General features: G+C 45.2%; 1 protein-coding gene across 5 annotated transcripts in view; it reads left to right on the forward strand.

Moving 5' to 3' along the window:
• The window catches only part of LOC133533129 (ankyrin repeat domain-containing protein 50), a 176,502-nt gene that overhangs the window by 120,052 nt on the left and 37,600 nt on the right, over window positions 1–18,850 (forward strand). For all 5 annotated transcript variants that reach the window (XM_061872085.1, XM_061872089.1, XM_061872086.1 and 2 more), the window contains 4 exons: window positions 3,179–3,262; window positions 4,743–4,872; window positions 7,218–7,284; window positions 11,695–11,846. In XM_061872085.1, coding sequence (XP_061728069.1) covers window positions 3,179–3,262; window positions 4,743–4,872; window positions 7,218–7,284; window positions 11,695–11,846 — 433 coding nt within the window. The remainder of the gene's footprint in view (window positions 1–3,178; window positions 3,263–4,742; window positions 4,873–7,217; window positions 7,285–11,694; window positions 11,847–18,850) is intronic.

Here is an 18,850-nt window from a genome sequence, read left to right on the forward strand (position 1 = left end):
CGTTACACAACTGTCCGTAATCACGTCGGGGTCACCAATTATGTGGTGAACTAGCCTAATGAGAGAAGTAAAACCAGCTAGTTTCCACACTAATTATATATATTGTCAATAACGGCACACAAGAGTCACAAGCACAAAGAAAAGAAATAAGAGTACAAAGCACAGCACAGTATAGTTGAAGAGAAACTTAAAGTAAGCACAGGAGATAGAAAAAGCACATAAGGATAGCGTACATAAAAAGAAACTAAAACTATAAGCGCTATTCGGCGCGCAGCGCAAACCGAATATAATCCCAAATGTAAGCGAGTCGGTGCGTAAGCATTAACCGTTACTCGGGCGGCGCAAGCGCATGCGTCCAGCCTCGAGAGTGGATATCTGCCGACTAACTAGGATTTCCGAGCGCGCACGAATGCACGCTCGGGTCACCGATCTACGGCGAAGCGAACCGAGCGATAAGGCAAGTTCTTGTTCACCGCGCTCGCGTCGCGCGGAACCGTAATGGCGTTTGAATATAATAACATTAATATTATTTATTAATATATTAACAATTAAAATATCTGTCGCCACAAATGAAATGAAATAAACATAGTTATAGCTAATGCAAGTTTCTTTGTATCAGATAGAAAAATAACTGATATCTGTACTTATGTACTAAAACAACTTACGTTTATCTATATTTTCTAGACTAGCCAACGAATTTTGAAAGCAATCTACTTCTTGCATACTTGCCGTGTATTTCACTCTACCGGTTAAAAGGTAAATCATATTTTTTTCCAAATATGAAAGCCATATCATGACGTCGAATGCATATAGCAGTAACAGGTCCAAAATGATATACAGGGTGAATCCTAAGTCGTGAACAGAAACATATGTTTCTTTCTGTTTAAATTTAGTTTAAACATGTGGACGTGACAACAGGCAAAAATATGTACGCGTTGTTTCTCAATTCTTTAATTAAAAAATTGTTTTAAATTTACTGAGTCTCATGGTCACCCTAATTGGTACGTCAAACTGTCATAGACCCAGGGCATGTTATTAAGATTAATCATTCAACCTTTTTGTATTTGCTGGTAAGAACGTTGAAAAAAGATTAAATTGACAATGACAAATTCAAAAGTCATAACATGACGGTACGAATTTAAATTGAAAATTATCAATTCGCGTTTAAAATGCCGGCTGCATATCCTTACACTTTTATTGAGCGTTTCGAAATGGTAAGACTTTACGCTCGAACCAACAGTACAGAGCAAACACGAGAAGGATTTCAAGAACATTACCCCGAATCACCAGTGCCGACACACAACCTGATTCGTAGCATGGTTCAAAATCTCCGGGACTATGGACAGTTTACTGTTCCAGCTCATGCACAGGCGAGAGGAAGGCCGATTATTCGCCCGGAATACCTGTACAGACGGATACGGAACTACTTTAACAGAAACCCACAAGCGAGCACAAGACAAGCTGCCAGACGCTTTCGTGTAAGCCAAATGTACGTGTGGCGTTTGCTTAATGCGTCTGGCCAACATCCTTTTCATTTTCAGCCCGTACAGGATCTCGTGTTGGCAGATTACGCGAAAAGAGTAGAATTTTGTCGGTGGCTGTTGCAAAACTAGGATACAAACATCCTATGGACCGACGAAGCGACATTTACTAGGTTCGGACTTTTCAACCAGCACAACGAACATTGGTGGAGCAAACAAAACCCACACGTTGCGCGAAAGAATGCGTATCAAGTGAGGTTCAGTGTGAATGTTTGGGCGGGTATTGTCAATAATACAGTAATTGGGCCTCACTTTATTGTAGGGCGTCAGAATGGCCCAAACTATCTTCATTTCCTACGTCATGTCCTCCCAGGATTGCTTGAAGGAGTGCCTGAGGGGGAGTTAGTGGACTTGCATTATCAGCAGGACGGAGCTCCAGCTCATTTTCAACGTGACGTCCGTAATTACTTGGATAATGAATACCCGGAACGCTGGATAGGCCGAAATGGACCCATACAATGGCCACCGCGTAGTCCTGACTTAACGCCTTTGGACTTTTACCTATGGGGTGAAATCAAGAGAAAGGTTTATGAGCAGGTATCCAACACAGTGGCAGAACTTCGTCTTAAAATCATAGCCGCTTTTGACGAAGTAAAAGCGGACGAATTTGTACTAAGGAGAGTCAAAGATAACAACAGGAGACGGGCACAGTTGTGTGATGAATTAGGAGGCGAGTATTTTGAACATTTGTTAAAGTATGTATGAAATTAGCGTTAATTTTAAAATAAACTACGATTAAGAACCAATAAGTGTGTTTGCATTAAATGTACAGTGTAGGTTTTTGAAGTACACATGATGATCTTGTTTGATAACGTAAGTAGGCTCAATAAATGAGATAAAATAATTCTGCATAACAAGTGGTAGCTTAAACGCTGGTGGCTTAGCGATAAAAGCGTGCGACTTGCAATCCGGAGGTCGCGGGATTAAACCCCGGCTCGAACCAATGAATTTTTCGGAACTTATGTAATGATATCATTTGATATTTTACCAGTCGTTTTTCGGTGAAGGAAAACATCGTGAGGAAATCGGACTAATCCCAATAAGGCCTAGTTTACCCTCTGCTTTAGAAAATCATATGGCAGTAGCTTCCGTAAAACCTAGTGCCTACGCCAAATCTAGGAATTAGTTGTCAAGCGGACCCCAGGCTCCCAAGAGCCGTGGCAAAATGCCGGGATAACGCGAGGAAGAAAAACAAGTGGTAGTTTAAGCTACAGACCAAATCTTGTCGAATAGGGTGACCATAAGGTTGGTGTTTTGGTTATTAAAAATTATTATCAATAAAGTTTAATTGTTTGCTTGTAGAGATAATGCTATGAATTTGCCTTAAAATACTGTAATAGAAACAACAATTTCTGTTTACGACTTATGTTTCACCCTGTAGTTGTACGCCCTACTTCGCCATGTACTACACTCTGTTGGCTAAAAGGTAAGTCATGATTTCCCCAAAAATAAGAGCCATATCGGGACATCGAATTCACGTAGCCGTAATAAAAAGATGCGACTGTGCCGCTGTTTAATTTTGACTTTGAAAAGGGAGATTTTTTACTAAAAATAGTTCCAGTTCAAAGTTTTTTAAACGTTTTGTTATTTATGTTTGTAGTAAAAAGTGTTTGTAGCTGTAACATCTTTTTTTTCAGATTGAGCGCTCTGGAAATACACAACTACGTGTTCCACATGACTAGTTTGGAACAACATATGGCCGCACAGAAGAAAAAGGCGAAGTGAGTTGTATAAAGTAACCCTTTGTTTTGCATACTTATTGCATAGAATTAGTTGGTTTGACGGCTGAAGTAAACTAGTTTTTCTAATTTTAGTTTTAGTCTTACCAGGTTTCACTGATAATCAGCGTTACGTAGTGTGTCCTAGGACTCACTTCGTGGCATCAAGCTGAATGAAGGCCTTTTAGCACAATTTTCTATTTATGTTGCGAATGCAACTTATTATTATATAAAATTATTCCCAATGCAGTAGCTAAACGCAGCCGCCGGCTCGGCTAGTATTCGCAGGCTTTCAAAAGCACCAATAGGAGCGCTCCACATATTCTGTATCGCGGCCAATTAGAAGCACCTTTTAAACTACCTTTTGTACTGATCCAATATTGCAAGATCACTCTTTAATCTTCCATACTATCAACAAGCAACCACTTTCTACATTTAACCGTTTTGGTGATTAAACCCTTGTAACCAGTACATTGGAAGAAGTTTTATTTGAGTCGTCGAGATCCCGACCTGCACGGCGGCTACATTTATACAATATGTTTGTCCACGTATAGTCGAGCCGTTAACCACGTGTAATACGATGAATTTTATCGACAAATCACCCCCTATGCCTATGTTTTTTCTCAACCATTTTTAAACAAAGTTTTATGCTGCTAGACACGACTGCACTTGGTTAATGTACCATTATCTGTCCATTTACCTATCGCACATTAAAAAAATGTCATTCGATAGCTTATGAATTAGGGCATCAATTTCAAGCATAAATGTTACAGAAAATTTTCCACAGTTACTCGAGAATTGATATCAAAGATAAAAATTGTCTTCAAAAATTTACTTTTTTTTATATTTTATATTTTTTTCTCGAAAACGAGGTCGTTCATCTGTACCTGTTGTTGTTAAATGGTAGTACAGGATATCAGCTAACAAGCGCTGGTGGCCTAGCGGTAAGAACGTGCGACTTGCAATCCGGAGGTCGCTGGTTCAAACCCCGGCTCGTACCAATGAGTTTTTCGGAACTTATGTACGAAATATCATTTGATATTTACCAGTCGCTTTTCGGTGAAGGAAAACATCGTGAGGAAACCGGACTAATCCCAACAAGGCCTAGTTCACCCTTCACCCTCTGGGTTGGAAGGTCAGATGGCAGTCGCTTTCGCAAAAACTAGTGCCTACGCCAAATTTTGGGATTAGTTGTCAAGCGGACCCCAGGCTCCCATGAGCCGTGGCAAATGCCGGGACAACGCGAGGAAGAAGAAGACAGGATATCAGCTAAAAGTTGACATACATGAAGATAGAGGTACATAAAAGGCGGCCTTATCGCTACAGAGCGATCTCTTCCAGACAACATAGGTAGTGTAGAATTGAAACTTTAAATTCCGTTTCATTGTGTCTAGTACCCAATTTGAAAACGCTATTACAGTTTATACATTTTTTATGATTTTTGCATTTAGGTTTCTTACGTATTCTTTTTTTTTGTGTGCAGCGACCAAGAGGAAGTGATAGATCTCCACACACTGGTACTCTTATGGGTACTAGATTCAGGCTGCGACGTGGAGTCGGCATTGCGGCGAGAAAACGATACTATGCGACATCTAGAGATAATCGACATTCAGGTATATATATACTTATGGATTAAAATGAAATCTTCATATAGCTTATTTCGTGTCCCACTGCTGGGCAAAGGACTTCTTTCTTCCGCCACTCATCACGGTTTGGTGCATGTTCCCGCCAATCGCAAAAAGCGTAGAGTTCTTTTTACAAGCTTTTATTTAACTTGCCCTGTTAGTATGTATGGGACAAATCTTGCAAGTTAAATTTGACCCACTTCCCGGTTTCCGATGAAGCTGAAAATTTGCGTACATAGCGTGCGTATATATGTAAGTCGGGTGACAATGCAATATATAATATGGTACCATGGAGCTGATCTGATGATGGAGACAGGAGGTAGCCATAGGAACTCTGTGATAAAACAACGCAACCTAATTGTGTTTGGGGTTTTTAGAATTGTCTCGATGAGTATTAGTTGCCTGTGGAAAGTACAGTCAGCGATAAAAGCTTGTACCAAAAATGATTTTTTTGCAAAAACTTATTAGCGTTCCGTACCCAAAGGGTAAAACTGGCCTGCCAGTGGATCGGGCATTTATTCGTGTGATGAGCATGGATATTTGTTCCTGAGTCATAGGTGTTTTCTATGTATTTAAGTATTTATAAATATTTATATATTATATATATCGTTGTCTAAGTACCCTCAACACAAGCCTTATTGAGCTTACTGTGGGACTTAGTCAATTTGTGTAATAATGCCCTATAATATTTATTTATTTATTTATCATCACGACCATATATATGTATGTATATACTTACGTCCCATTGCAACAGGCAGCCACGTTAGCACAACGCAGATTGAGGACTACATATATATATTATGTTATAAATAGAGTCAGACCAAGATAAGTTGGCAGTGATTTTGACAGCCCAGACAGTGCAAGTGTTATTTTAAACGTCAAACTTCTATGAAATTAAAACGTTTACTTAACACTTGCACAGGCTGTGCTATCAAAAACGCTGCCAACTTGGCTTGGTCTGACTCTATTGAATTTATTATTTGAAAACACTCAAAAGCGAATCTTATCAACAACAAAACCTAGATGGCTCGATGTTTCGCCCTGATTAGTTTGAAAATTAAATGGAATTATACATTACAATTTAATACCCACCGGGCTACTGCGAAAACGCGGACAAACTAATTATTTTAAAAATGTACCCTAGTTGATAGAATTGTCGTTTTCATACGTCCCTATATTGTAGATTTCATCGTAATCGCTAACGCCGCTTTTGAAAATTTCATACTTATACTACGTCGGTGGCCAACAAGCATACGGCCCGCCTGATGGTAAGCAGTCTCCGTAGCCTATGTACGCCTGCAACTCCAAGGAAGTTACATGCGCGTTGCCGACCCTAACACTCCGCACCCTCGTTGAGCTCTGGCAACCTTATTCACGGGTAGGCACCTAACACTATGAGTAGGGTCTAGTGTTATTTGGCTGTGGTTTTCTGTAAGGTCCTTCCCCAGCTTCCCCAGTTGGGCTCTGCTCTAGATCTGGAATGACATCCGCTGTGCTGTGCGCTACCACACAAAGCGAGATCACATTCATAGTGCCCATACCTCTCTATTTGGTCCAAAAATTACCAAAAAAAAAAAATGAAAATGTGTCTGAAAAAATATGATAAATTATTTGCCGCTACTGCACATGTTTCTGCATTTCACTGTAAAATCAGGCCAGTGACCTACTTTTGACTGACTCCCTGGCAAATGGATAGATAATATGGACATGAATCACATTAAATTCTTCGAACAGGAAATCACATTGCCATTATGGAATATATTACTTACTCAACTTTGTAGATTACTCTGCCCATATACATAGAAATAAAGATCCCAAAAAATCAAAAATCTGGTGCCTTTCATTGCTTTAAATTATCTTTCTCATACCGTGGACTCCTTGGAGACTTTATACATCTCCAAACTTAATGTATTAACCGTGTAATATTGTATAATATAAGTACTTGACTTGCTGGATACACACTAGTTATGTATTCTGTAGTCTGTAGCATAAGTTTATGAGACTGCTAGCTTAACAGTCTAGACGCGATTTATTTATTTAGTATACATTTCATTTGGACACTTGGAGACTTTACACCTCCAAATCTGACATTGGGGATCTTATACATCTCCAGATTTAATATATTTTTTACCATAGAGACTACATCTCTGTTGTAGTGTAGTAATTATTTATTTTAAGATTATTATAATGTAATGTTTACCCAGGTATTGGCTGTTGTATTTATAAATGTTGTATTGACTTGTAAACGAGCCCTTGAGGCCTACTTTCAGAATAAATTTTTGAAGTTTGTCTTTTGATTCTTTATTAGATTATAATGGATATTTTTGTTACAGAAAACTGATAGTAAACCCGAGGATAAAGAAGGTGACCCTGAGTCCGAAGGCAAGGATTCTATTTCTGGTAGGTTTAGTTCATATATATATATATATACACCGTGTTTTTATTGAATTGCGTTAACTCCGGGGTTTCGGTAAGTACGTTTAAGGAAACTAAATGGCATAGTTAGTTTTCAAAAAAAAAAAAAAAATTGTTTTTTTTTACTATTTTTATTTTTATAAAAGTACCTAAATGTTGCATATAGCGTTGTTGTAACACGGGCATTACATTTAACTCAACCAAACAATTGAAAACTGTGACATATCAATGTCATTTCGAACGTCGATCGTCCGAGATAGTACGTATGTTTAGTAGCAAATGTATGAACTCGCACTAAACACTAATCAATAAGTAAACAGGCCCTAAGGCAAGTGTACACGCTCGTAAGGGTCTTATAAGATAAAAATTAATGATTGATTATCTCCGAAATGGAGTTAGTTAGAATATCGGTATCTTTGAGAAAGTTACTTTATTTAAGCTCAGGAATGCACCCTCGAAATTAACGCAAATCACAAAAAACACGGTGTATATACTTATATTTTCAATTCATACAGTCTGTCAAACAACTTTGTCGGTAGAAAAAGGCGCGAAATTCAAATGTTCTATGGGGCGATAACTCTTCACGCTTACATTTTTAGGGTTCCGTAGCCGAATGGCAAAAAACGGAACCCTTATGGATTCGTCATGTCTGTGTGTCTGTCTGTCCGTCCGTATGTCACAGCAACTTTTTTCTGAAACTATATGAACTATACTGTTGAAACTTGGTAAGCAGATGTATTCTGTGAACCGGATTAAGATTTTCACACAAAAATAGAAAAAAAAAACAATAAATTTTGGTGGTTCCCCATACTTCGAACTGAAAGTCAAATATATTTTTCCTTAAACCCATAACGTGTGGGGTATCTTTGGATAAGTTTTCGAAAATGAGGTTTCTAATATAACCTTTTTTTTATTAACTGAATAGTTTGCGCGAGAGACAGTTCCAAAGTGGCAAAATGTGTCCCCCACCTCCTGTAACTTCTAAAATAAGAGAATGATAAAGCAAAAAAAAAAAATATGATGTACATTACCATGCAAACTTCCACCGAAAATTGGTTTGAACGAGATCTAGTAAGTAGTTTTTTTTTATACGTCATAAATGGTACGGAACCCTTCATGGGCGAGTCCGAATCGCACTTGGCCGCTTTTTTTAAATTATTAACTCCGTGACTCACATTACCTTTTATTTCCTTGTATCCTTATAATTGTGTTTTCCATTCGCGTCAGAAACGAATTAGCAGATTTATACTTACTGATGATTGTAAAATCATCGTCTTTAGTTTACTTTTGAGAAGTTTTAATGAAATTAATAATAGGTTATTAACAGTTTTGAATGATTCACGGTTAGTTTCACTAGACTTAAACCGACCGGGTTATAAACCGTGATTACCTTTTATATTGTTTTTAAATAAAGTAAAATAAATAAATAAAGTTTTATTTTCAGGCATCACGTACGGTCAACCAATTTGATTCCTAGGCCACTATAGAACCATGTCATAATGACTTCTACGACAGTGCTTATTGAGTGATGCATGTCATGTATAGACTAGTTAAAGTGACAAGGTTCTATAGTGGCCTACGATTCAAATTGGTTGACTGTACATTAGTACACCCATATCGCACTAAAGAGAATTTCTTAAAATTAAAACAAGTAAAATAATAAATTATTAGTATTTTTTGTTCCCGTTTTCATGCACTGAGAGCCATTTTTGAGCTCCCGATATTGCGACGCAGTTACATGCATCTTGTTCACGGGTAACTGGAGATAGCGGGTGGGTGTCGAAATATCGGGAGCTCATAAACAATATAAAAGTTAATCACGGTTCATACCTGGTCGATATGTTATTCACCTTTTGTTCGTGATTAGGCGTTGCTTACTTGAGAAATGCGACTTTTCTTTTGTTTTTTATTTTTTCGGTAAATCTTCTTCCTCGCGTTGTCCCAGCATTTTGCCACGGCTCATGGGAGCCTGAGGTCCGCTTGACAACTAATCCCAAGATTTGGCGTAGGCACTAGTTTTTACGAAAGCGACTGCCATCTGACCTTCCAACCCAGAGGGTAAACTAGGCCTTATTGGGATTAGTCCGGTTTCCTCATGATGTGTTCCTTCACCGAAATGCGACTAGTAAACATCAAATGATATTTCGTACATAAGTTCCGAAAATGTCATTGGTACGAGCCGGGGTTTGAACCCGCGACCTCCGGATTGCAAGTCGCACGCTCTTACCACTAGGCCACCAGCGCTTCCTCTTACCGTTAGGCCACCAGCGCGTCCTCTTACCGCTAGGCCACCAGCGCTTCTTTCGGTAAATGAAAATTTTTCTTAATTTCTATTTGTAGTTAATTATTTTGATGTGAAGTACCATCTCAAAATATCGGTAACTAATTTGTTAGCACCTCAGATTTAGATTTATTTATTTTCATAATGATAAATAAATAAATATTACAGGGACATTCTCATACAAATTGCCTAAGGCCCACGGTAAATCATAAATCATAAAAAATAATTGCCATTACCGGGATTCGAACCCAGGATCATCGGCTTCATAGGCAGGGCCACTACCCACTAGACCAGACTGGTCCGGTAATGATGAATTGCAGTATAAATTATTCTAGAGACTTTTACATCTCTAAAGAATTTTAGTATTTGTTGTTTGTATTTTTATACCATAGTTTTTTTGTATAATTTGACATTTAGAGACCGTATACATCTTTAAGATTTCATTATCTTATATTTAATTGATTCTATATTTCTGCAAAAAACATCTGCAATTTTGGGAGGAGCGCTGTTTACCCTAAAGTACAGGTTATACCTATTTAGGAAGCAGTCTCTAATTTAAGGATTTCTATGTAATTTGATGTTTATGAAAAATAAATTCATTCATTCAAAAATAAATTCATTCATTCAAAAATAAATTCATTCATTCAAAAATAAATTCATTAGTTCATGTCAATTTTTTACAAGCAATAAAAATTACGAAATACAATAACAAATTGAATGAATGAATTTATTTTTTCATTCATTCAAAAATAAATTCATTCATTGAATTTGTAATTGTATTTCGTAATTTTTATTGCTTGTAAAAAATTGACATGTAAAAGTGCCCCTGTGGCCTATTTTCTGAATAAATGTTTGATGTTTGAAAGAATATGTGATCGAAACCGGCAAAACTTCCCAGTCGCTTGCCATAAGGACGAGATTTGCTTGTATCTTTATACGAATGACCTGACAGGCGTCCTTATGGCAAGCCATAAAGTGGCACGTTTTGCCGGCGGCGGTCACATATGACTGTCGCTTGGTACGAAAATTTCACGTCAGCGAATTAACTTACGATCTTGAACCCGTTATCAGTTGGGTAAAACGTCAAATTAACTGTCAAATATTAAACAAACCGTGTCACTGTCAAGTGTCATTAGCCCTCATTACAGTATCAGTTCCACTAACTGATTACCAATTACTACTAACTCTTATCTCAACCTGTGTTTACATGCCGTCAGCAAGTCAATTTAAAACTTATTGCTCACGCGATTAGGTTGAAATTTAATGATAATTTGATTATCATATATGAAAATGTCTTAAGTCGATTAGAAGTGTTACTTAATTTGAGTTATTTCTGAACGGAATAAAGCTCAAATTGCTTTGTGAAGTTTTGAGGACCTGATCGTTTTCCTTCTTTTAGATTTAATATTACGCAAGTATAGCAATTTGGACTGTATCTCTAAAGTGATAAAGTTGAATTGAAAAGGATTCGCAATTGTTTTAGAGAAATACATTATTTGTTGTAAGCAGTTGTTGATTTATTGCGGTGATGAATAGTTGTGTTTTTTAATTTTACGTACGAGAAAAAAAGTTCGTAACTGATTTTTTTAATAGGGAACTAATTTCGATTTTTTTAAATAATAAATGTTGGGTTATAGTATTGATTAGTGTTTATGTGTGTAGTGTAGTGTTTATTTATGAAACAATCTATAATTTTCAAGTAAAATGAAAGAAAGTAGGACAACATGGTATTGTAAGTAGTGTTGTTAAAATATTATAAATATTATTTTTTAGTGACCGCTATAGTTTGTGTCATCCACGATGACGCACAAATTTGTCAAATATAACCTTTAATAACATGAGAATGTTATTGTCGTTGTAACTTGTAAGTAGTCGCATTACTATTAGAAATCATAAACTGAAATACATGACATGTTGCGCGCCCATACAAAATTATAGCCAATTAAGTTTGAATCTAGTTGTATTTTTAATTGGTTTTTTTTTTTAAAGCGAGACAAATGAAATGTTACTTTGTTGGATTTGAATGAAGGTTGAGGTTCCACCGAAAGTGAATGTACCTCGTAATGTACATTGGGCGGTACGAGGTTAAACGATATTATATTTATTGTCAACAGACCCCTCAGCCTTAGAGTCCATCATGCCCGAGCTGATATCAGGCAACACCGATGCCAGATGGCCTCACGACAGGCGTGTGCTTCGCGCGCTTTTAGAACTGAGCCGGTCTGATTCCGCGCCGGGAGAGACTACAGAGGAAGTACCTGATTTGGTAAGTTACACCTTACTGTGTATTCAATAAAGTTCAAATTATACAGAACCATCAGCCTTGGAATGGAATCCATCACGTCTTACTCTGACAGCAGTGGACGTCTTCTCAATTCCCCCTCAGGGGATTGGGGATGCTGTTCGGGGCGTTGGCCCCCTGCAGCGGTGTCAAACCGCCAGCCATGAATATGGCTGGGTCGTCGGGGTGGGGCCTCGGGTGAGGCCCCAGTGGTCGTGTCCGGGTCTTCTCACACCGGCGAGATCAAGCCAGCCAGGTGGGACCCCGTTGGGGGAGGCCCAGCCAGCGATCGTCAACCGGTGTCAGGGTGGTGTCGGTCTGTGGTGTGGTCAGTCCGGTGTGGCAGGGGTTGCAGGCGCGAGCTCGCGCGGCAGACCCCTGTGGTCGGGCGGGCGCGCGTGGTACGGCGCTATGCCACGGAGGTGGCTCCAGCGCGACTGGTCCGCGCGCTCGAACATCCGACCCGCCAGGCGAGCTACGAAATCACGTAGCGGTTCTGCTCTCAGGTCCCGGGCTATAACGTCGTTCCTCACATAGCGAGGGGCTTCGACGATGGTGCGTAGAGAGAGCGACTGCTGAGCGTCCAGTCGCTTCCTGTTGCACTCTCCCACTAGCGCGTACCACGCGGGGGCTGCATATGTTAGGCGTGTTCGGACGTAAGTCTTGTACACGCCTAGCTTCACGCGTAGCGATAGCCGGGACTTCAGAACCGGGGCAAGTAAGATGCGAGCGGCACGCGTCTGGGCGATCACGTTCTTGACGTGAGGGGCCATGGTGAGGTGGCGGTCTATGGTCACCCCCAGGTATTTCACCATCGGGGACCACTCGATGGCCTGCCCCAGGAGTGTGAGACGCGGCGGCATCAGCACCTTACGGGATATAGCAATCGCCTGGGTCTTCGACACGTTGACTGATAGTCTCCACTTCTTCAGCCATGGAGGGAGAGCCTCTAGGGCGCACTGGGCTTTGTGCGCTGCGTGTGATAGGCGGATGGATGACGTGATGTAGGCAGCGTCGTCGGCATATAGCGCGAGCGTAACGCCCTCGCTGACCGGGATGTCGTCGGTGTAGCGCCCATAACACACGGGCGAGAGGCAGCTCCCTTGGGGCACTCCGGCAAGGATGGTGCGGTCGGATGATACGGCGTCTTCTACCGCCACGTGGAAGCGGCGGTCTTCCAGGAAGGTGGCCACAGTCTTGACTACTCGACGCGGAGTAGTAGACGTGGACAGCTTGTAGAGGAGGCCGGGGTGCCATACGCGATCGAACGCCTTCTCCATGTCCAGAAGAACAGCGACCGTGTGCTCCCTCTTGTTGTAAGCTGCTGCAGCAAGGTGCAGCACGCGGGCAAGCTGGAGCGTCGTCGAGTGTTCCGGGCGGAAGCCGAACTGTTCGTCGCGTGGCTGAATGTGGGGCGTCAGGTGAGGCAGAAGCAGCTTCTCGAAAACTTTCGAGATAGTAGGCAGCAGCGTGATGGGTCGATAGCTCTCAGGACGAAGAATATTCTTCCCGGGCTTGGGAATCATGATGACGCGACCCTGCTTCCAGGGGCGCGGGAAGTGGCCGGTCCGCAGGACTCCGGTGAAGAGCCGCGCCAACGTCGCGATGGCTCGCGGGGGCAGGTGGCGCAGCGCCTCGTTCGGTATGCGGTCGGGGCCGGGTGCCTTCTTCAGCGGGGTGCGTCTTATCATCCTCTGGACTTGGCCCGGTGTGAGGATGATGGGATCTTCGTCTGGAGCAATGGACGTGGCGAAGTAGTCCGCCAGGTGCTGCTTTACAGCTGCTTCGTGCTCGGTGTCGTCGGACGGATTCGGTCTGAACTGCGTCTCCAGGTGGTCAGCGAAAATCTCCGCTCGATCTTCTGCGCGGTAACGTGGGGTACCGTCACTGGCGAAAAGAGGGCGGATGGGTGCTGGTCTTCCTGTTACTCTGCGGCACAGACGATGGATGTCGTTCCAGTCCTCACCAGCTGACTCGATGTACTCGAGCCAAGAGTCCTCGGTGTAAGCCGCGAGGCTTTGCGAGATCTTCTCGGCGAGAGAGTTCAGCTGGGACTTCATGGTGGGACATCGTGTGCGCTGGAATTGTCGACGCAGTTTCCTCTTCCTCTCGATGAGGGTCAGGATAAAGGCGGGGATGCTTTGCTTACGGCGCGACTGACTGGCGCCGGTCTCGGCGGAAGAGTCTGTCAGGGCGGCAGTGGCGCATGAGGCGAACTCCTCAGCGAGTCGGTCGACTTCCTCCGCTGTAGTCACGGGGAAGGATGGAGTGTGTTCGCTCATGTAGGTCGCAAAACGATCCCAATCCTGTCGTCGGCGAGGTGAGGGCGGAGCCGTCCGAGTCGGCGTCAAGTCCAGTGTTGCCAAGACGGGCTGGTGGTCAGAAAGGAGATGGTCATCCAGGACGTCCTGCGCGGGCCAGGAAGTCAGGCCGCGTACTACCATAAGGTCGATGACGTCCGGTGTGTGGGCTGCCGTGTACGGGAAGTGCGTGGGGACCTCTGGTCCTAGCACCTCGTATCCTTGGGCTTCTGCATCGGCAAGGAGTCGCTGCCCATCTGGGCAGGTCTTCACTGAGTTCCATGCAGTGTGTTTGCAGTTGAAGTCACCGGCTACAATCGAGGGCAGCGGCGAGTCCAGCAGGTCGTGGACATCAGCCACTGCAAGGCGAGAGCTGGGTGGCTTGTAGAACGCAAACACACGCAGAGGGTGGCGGTCGACGCAGATTTCCACGCCTAGGGCGTATGACGACCGGAGAGTTGTCGGCACTGGCAGCGGCTGGTGGATGACCTGACGCTTCACAAGGACGGCCAGTCCCCGATAGGCGCGTCCGAGTGAAGATGTTTCCTCCTTTCTGTAGGCGACGTAGCCTGGTATTTTAAGGCGGTCGCCCGCCTTAAGATGGGTTTCCGAGATCAGGGCTACGTCGATCTTCTTCTCGGCCAGAAGATGTCGCAGCAGGGTGACTTTGGCTGCAGAGAGCCCGTCGGCATTCCAGTGTAGGATCCTCAGTTGGCTAGCGAACGCTATAGAGGTCTGCCAGCCTTCTGAGGATAATCGGAACAGGACTCTGTCCCGACTGGATGGCAACGAGGAGCTCCTGCAGGATCTCCACGAGCATGGTGATGGCCTCGGCTCGGCCATCGCTGGGTCCCGCTCCTGGCTTCGCCTTCTTCCCCTGGAGAGGGGCGGCCGTCGTGGGGAACGGGGCTGATGGGGGTCGCGGCTGCAACGCTGTAGCCGGGGCGGTCGTGGGTTGCTGCTGCTGCGGGGCAGAGGAGGGTTCCGGGCCCGTCTTGGTCTTCTTCCCTCCACGTTTGCGTCTTCTTTTGGGCGGGCGTCTCCCGTCATTGGCGTTCGCCATGAGGGAGTTCGCGGCGTTGCCCGTGTCAACGGCTGGCTGCAAGGTGGTTGGCAGTGCTGCACCAGTGCGCGCTGCGACTCCGGCCTTCTTGTTGCGCGCCTCCCGCTTGTAGACCGGGCACTGCGCGCTGTTAGCGGGGTGCGCACCGTTGCAGTTGGTGCACGTCGCTGGCTCCTCGCGTGGGCGTGGGCATTCGTTTGCGGGGTGAGGCTCGCCGCAACGAACGCAGGCGAGAGGGCGGTGGCAGTTCACCGACGAGTGCCGAAAACCCTGGCACCTGTGGCACTGCGCGGGGCCCTTTCGTCCTCGCCAGGCTTCGACCTTTACTCCTGGCATACCCAGGAGCTCGGTGAGGGCGTAGATCCCCGGCGTCGTGTCCGCGGTGCGCTGCAGTTGGGCGTGGAATATGCATCCAGGCCGGCCGCTGCGCGCGCGGATTTGGCGGACGAATTCGGGTAAGAAGCCCTTCTCCCTCAGGTCTTCTTCTATTTCTGCCGGGTCGGTGTTCGCCGGCAGGCCGCGGATGGCGATCTTGAGGCTGCGTTCTGCTGGGAGGCCGTAGCAGAACCAGTGTAGCCCCGTGGTCTGAAGGTACTGCTGGATCGCCCGGTACTCATCCTCGTCCCTCGGGGTGAAGATAATGCCTTTCCCCAGGGGGCGTGCGTTGACCTGGTGGCCCAGCACCTTCCGCAGCTCGCGGAAATGCATGGGCCAATCAGGCATCACCTCCACAATGAGGGGTGGGTATCGCTTCCCCTTCGCGGTAGGGGCGGCGGGGGGCGCTGGTCCGGCGGTGGATGAGGCGGGCGGAGTTGGTGACTTCGCCGGCGCCGGGTCCGTGTCCATGGGGGACAGGTCGAGCCGGGGAAGTGAGTGCGGCGGTGGCGTTGCGCCACCCTGCCGCTTCTGAGCAGGGCTGGCTACGACGAATGGCGGCATGAGGTTTGTCGGCGGCGGGAAGCGCGACGGCGATAGGACGCGCACGGGCGTGGGCACTTGGGGAGGGCCCAGGGGCGCGGGTGTGGGCGCGCAGGGAGCACGTGGCAGTGGCGTTGGCACAGGCTTTGTCGCGGCGTTCCGGGGCGTGCCTGCGCGAGCAACGGGCGCAGCAGGCGCGGGCGCGGCGGGCGCAGCGGGCGCGGGCGCGGCGGGCGCAGCGGGCGCGGGCGCGGCGGGCGCAGCGGGCGCGGGCGCGGCGGGCGCAGCGGGCGCGGGCGCGGCGGGCGCGGAAGGCCTTGGCGCGCGGGGCGCAGGCGCGGTCGCGGCGCGGGAGGCGCGGGGCTGGATGCGGCTGGCGGCTGCGGTCGCGGTCGACGGCGCCTTACTGGTCCTGGCTAGGGCCGGTTGAGGCGCTGGTGGCTTCTGGGGCTTCGGCGCACTCGGGGGGGTGCGGCGAGAGGGCGGCGGCGGTGATGCGGCCGCTTTCGCGAAGGTCGACTGAGGGGCGTCGGCCTTAAAAAAGGCAGACGCGTGCGCCCTCGATGGGCCGGGTTGTGGCACCTGCGGGGCGGGGCGTTGCAGGGGCTGGAGCTGCTCCAGCGCGTGAAGCGTCTGGGGGAGGAACTGGAACTCGCCAGCTCCCTCCGATGTCGGAGTCTTGGGGGCTCGAATGGCCTCTTGGCCGGCGGCGCGCAAAATGTCCATAGCGCGCTGCATCGCCGTGAGGTCCTCCGGGCGGCGTCTAGTCGGGGCGATCCGAGGCCGGGTGGCCTTGCGGACGGCGGGGTCGCTGGTCCGCGGGGTCGATGGCATGGTGGTGGTGACTGATGTCACTAGAGGTAGTGGGGCGGACACATACCCAGTGTGCGGGTAGTTGGAGAAACGCCGTTTTCCGAATTACCCCCACCTATGCTAACGCACCGGCGGGGGCGGGGGGCGGAGTTTGGGACTCCGGGAGGCGGGATTTTCCGGAGTACAGCCACTCGCGATCGCGGCTGCGTCACCCACTTCGCTCCGTTAGTCAAAGCCGGACCCGGTGGGACCCGCTTGTGGGAGGCCGGGCACGGCGGTGACACCACGGTGCTAGGTGGATGGTGCGGTAAGTAGTTGCGATACGTTCTATTATAGCTGGGGTACCACAGGGTTCGGTTTTAGGGCCGTATTTATTTCTGATTTACTTAAACGATATACCTGTACAACCTAGAACTACTTTAGCATGTTTTGCTGACGATACTGCGTCTCTTACTACTTCAAAGGATACAGATCTTGTAATATCCCGTCTTCAAATGTCTATTGATCTTCTTCACCAGTACTTTACTACATGGAAACTAAAGCTGAATGAGGCCAAAACTGAAGCCATTATTTTTACCAGACGACGTAAACTACCTAACAGAAGACTAAAGATGAATGGTTACGAAATACCGTGGAGCTTGAGCGTCAAATATCTAGGGGTGACTTTGGACAATAAATTAAATTGGAGTCCTCACCTTAAATTATTATGTTCTAAGGGAACTCAAGCTCTTGGTGCACTCTCTCCAGTAATGAATCGCAAGTCATCTCTTAGTAGCCAAGTTAAAGTAGCTATCTACAAAACTCTTGTGAGACCTGTTATCACTTACGCCTGCCCTGTTTGGAGCAGCACCTGTAACACTAATTATGACAAACTTCAAATAATTCAAAATAAAGCACTTAAAATTGCATACAATACCCCATTTTACACAAATCTACGTAAACTACATTTTAAAATCAATTTACCATTACTAAAAGAATTCATACTTAATCAAACAAAAACATTTTATTTAATTAAAAACCCTAAACATAAAAACAAGCTCGTATGCAACATCGGTCGCAGTCGATTAAAAGATTTGCCCTACATCGACAAGTACAAACGTTATAGGTTACCCCATCACTACGTTCTCGAGTCAGACGTGACGTCGCGGGACCGGTTCTGACGGCCGGCCGGCCGCGTACCGCCAGCCCTGGTTGCTTGTTATGCACTTAGCATGCTTATCTCTTGTTATGATTACCCACAACTAACAATCATGTCTATTTGTATACGTTATAATTATAAACTATATCAAATTTGTTAGTTTAGCTTAATCGTTAAATGTTTTAATTATAGGTGGTTATTATGTATGCAACAAACGTAAGCTATATCTGAGCGAACGTAATAATAGTTATGCTGTTGTTCTAAGCTTTAGTGTAAGTATGATTTTACCCATGGCAATGTTATAAACACTAAGTTGTTAAAAAGTTTATAATGAGCGCCTATAGCTCACTAAACTGTATTAATTTATTGTTATTACTGTCTAGGATGGAAATGTACACTAGATTAAGTAATCACATTGTACTAAATTATGTTAAATAAAGAACTCAAAAAAAAAAAAAAAAAGTTGCGATCCGGGCGAGTCCAATATTTTAGGAAACAAGTTAGCAGGCTGCACGACTGTCCGACCGACTGTCTTACTCTGAGAGAGAGACTGCTCCTAGTCATGTTTCTACGACAAACAAACGTTAGCGCGTTGTACGATTTGTTCCGGATGGAACAGCGCCATCTTCCAGGAAATTTGGTAAACCGATTAAGTTAGTACAGTAAGTAAGTTAGTACTTCGCGCGCTGTTGGAACTGAGCCGCTCTGATTCAGCGCCTGGAAAGACTACAGAGGAAGTTCCTGATTTGGTTAATTA

This window comes from Cydia pomonella, chromosome 28, assembly GCF_033807575.1.
Source record: "Cydia pomonella isolate Wapato2018A chromosome 28, ilCydPomo1, whole genome shotgun sequence".
In the NCBI taxonomy this organism is placed as follows: Eukaryota; Metazoa; Arthropoda; class Insecta; order Lepidoptera; family Tortricidae; genus Cydia; species Cydia pomonella.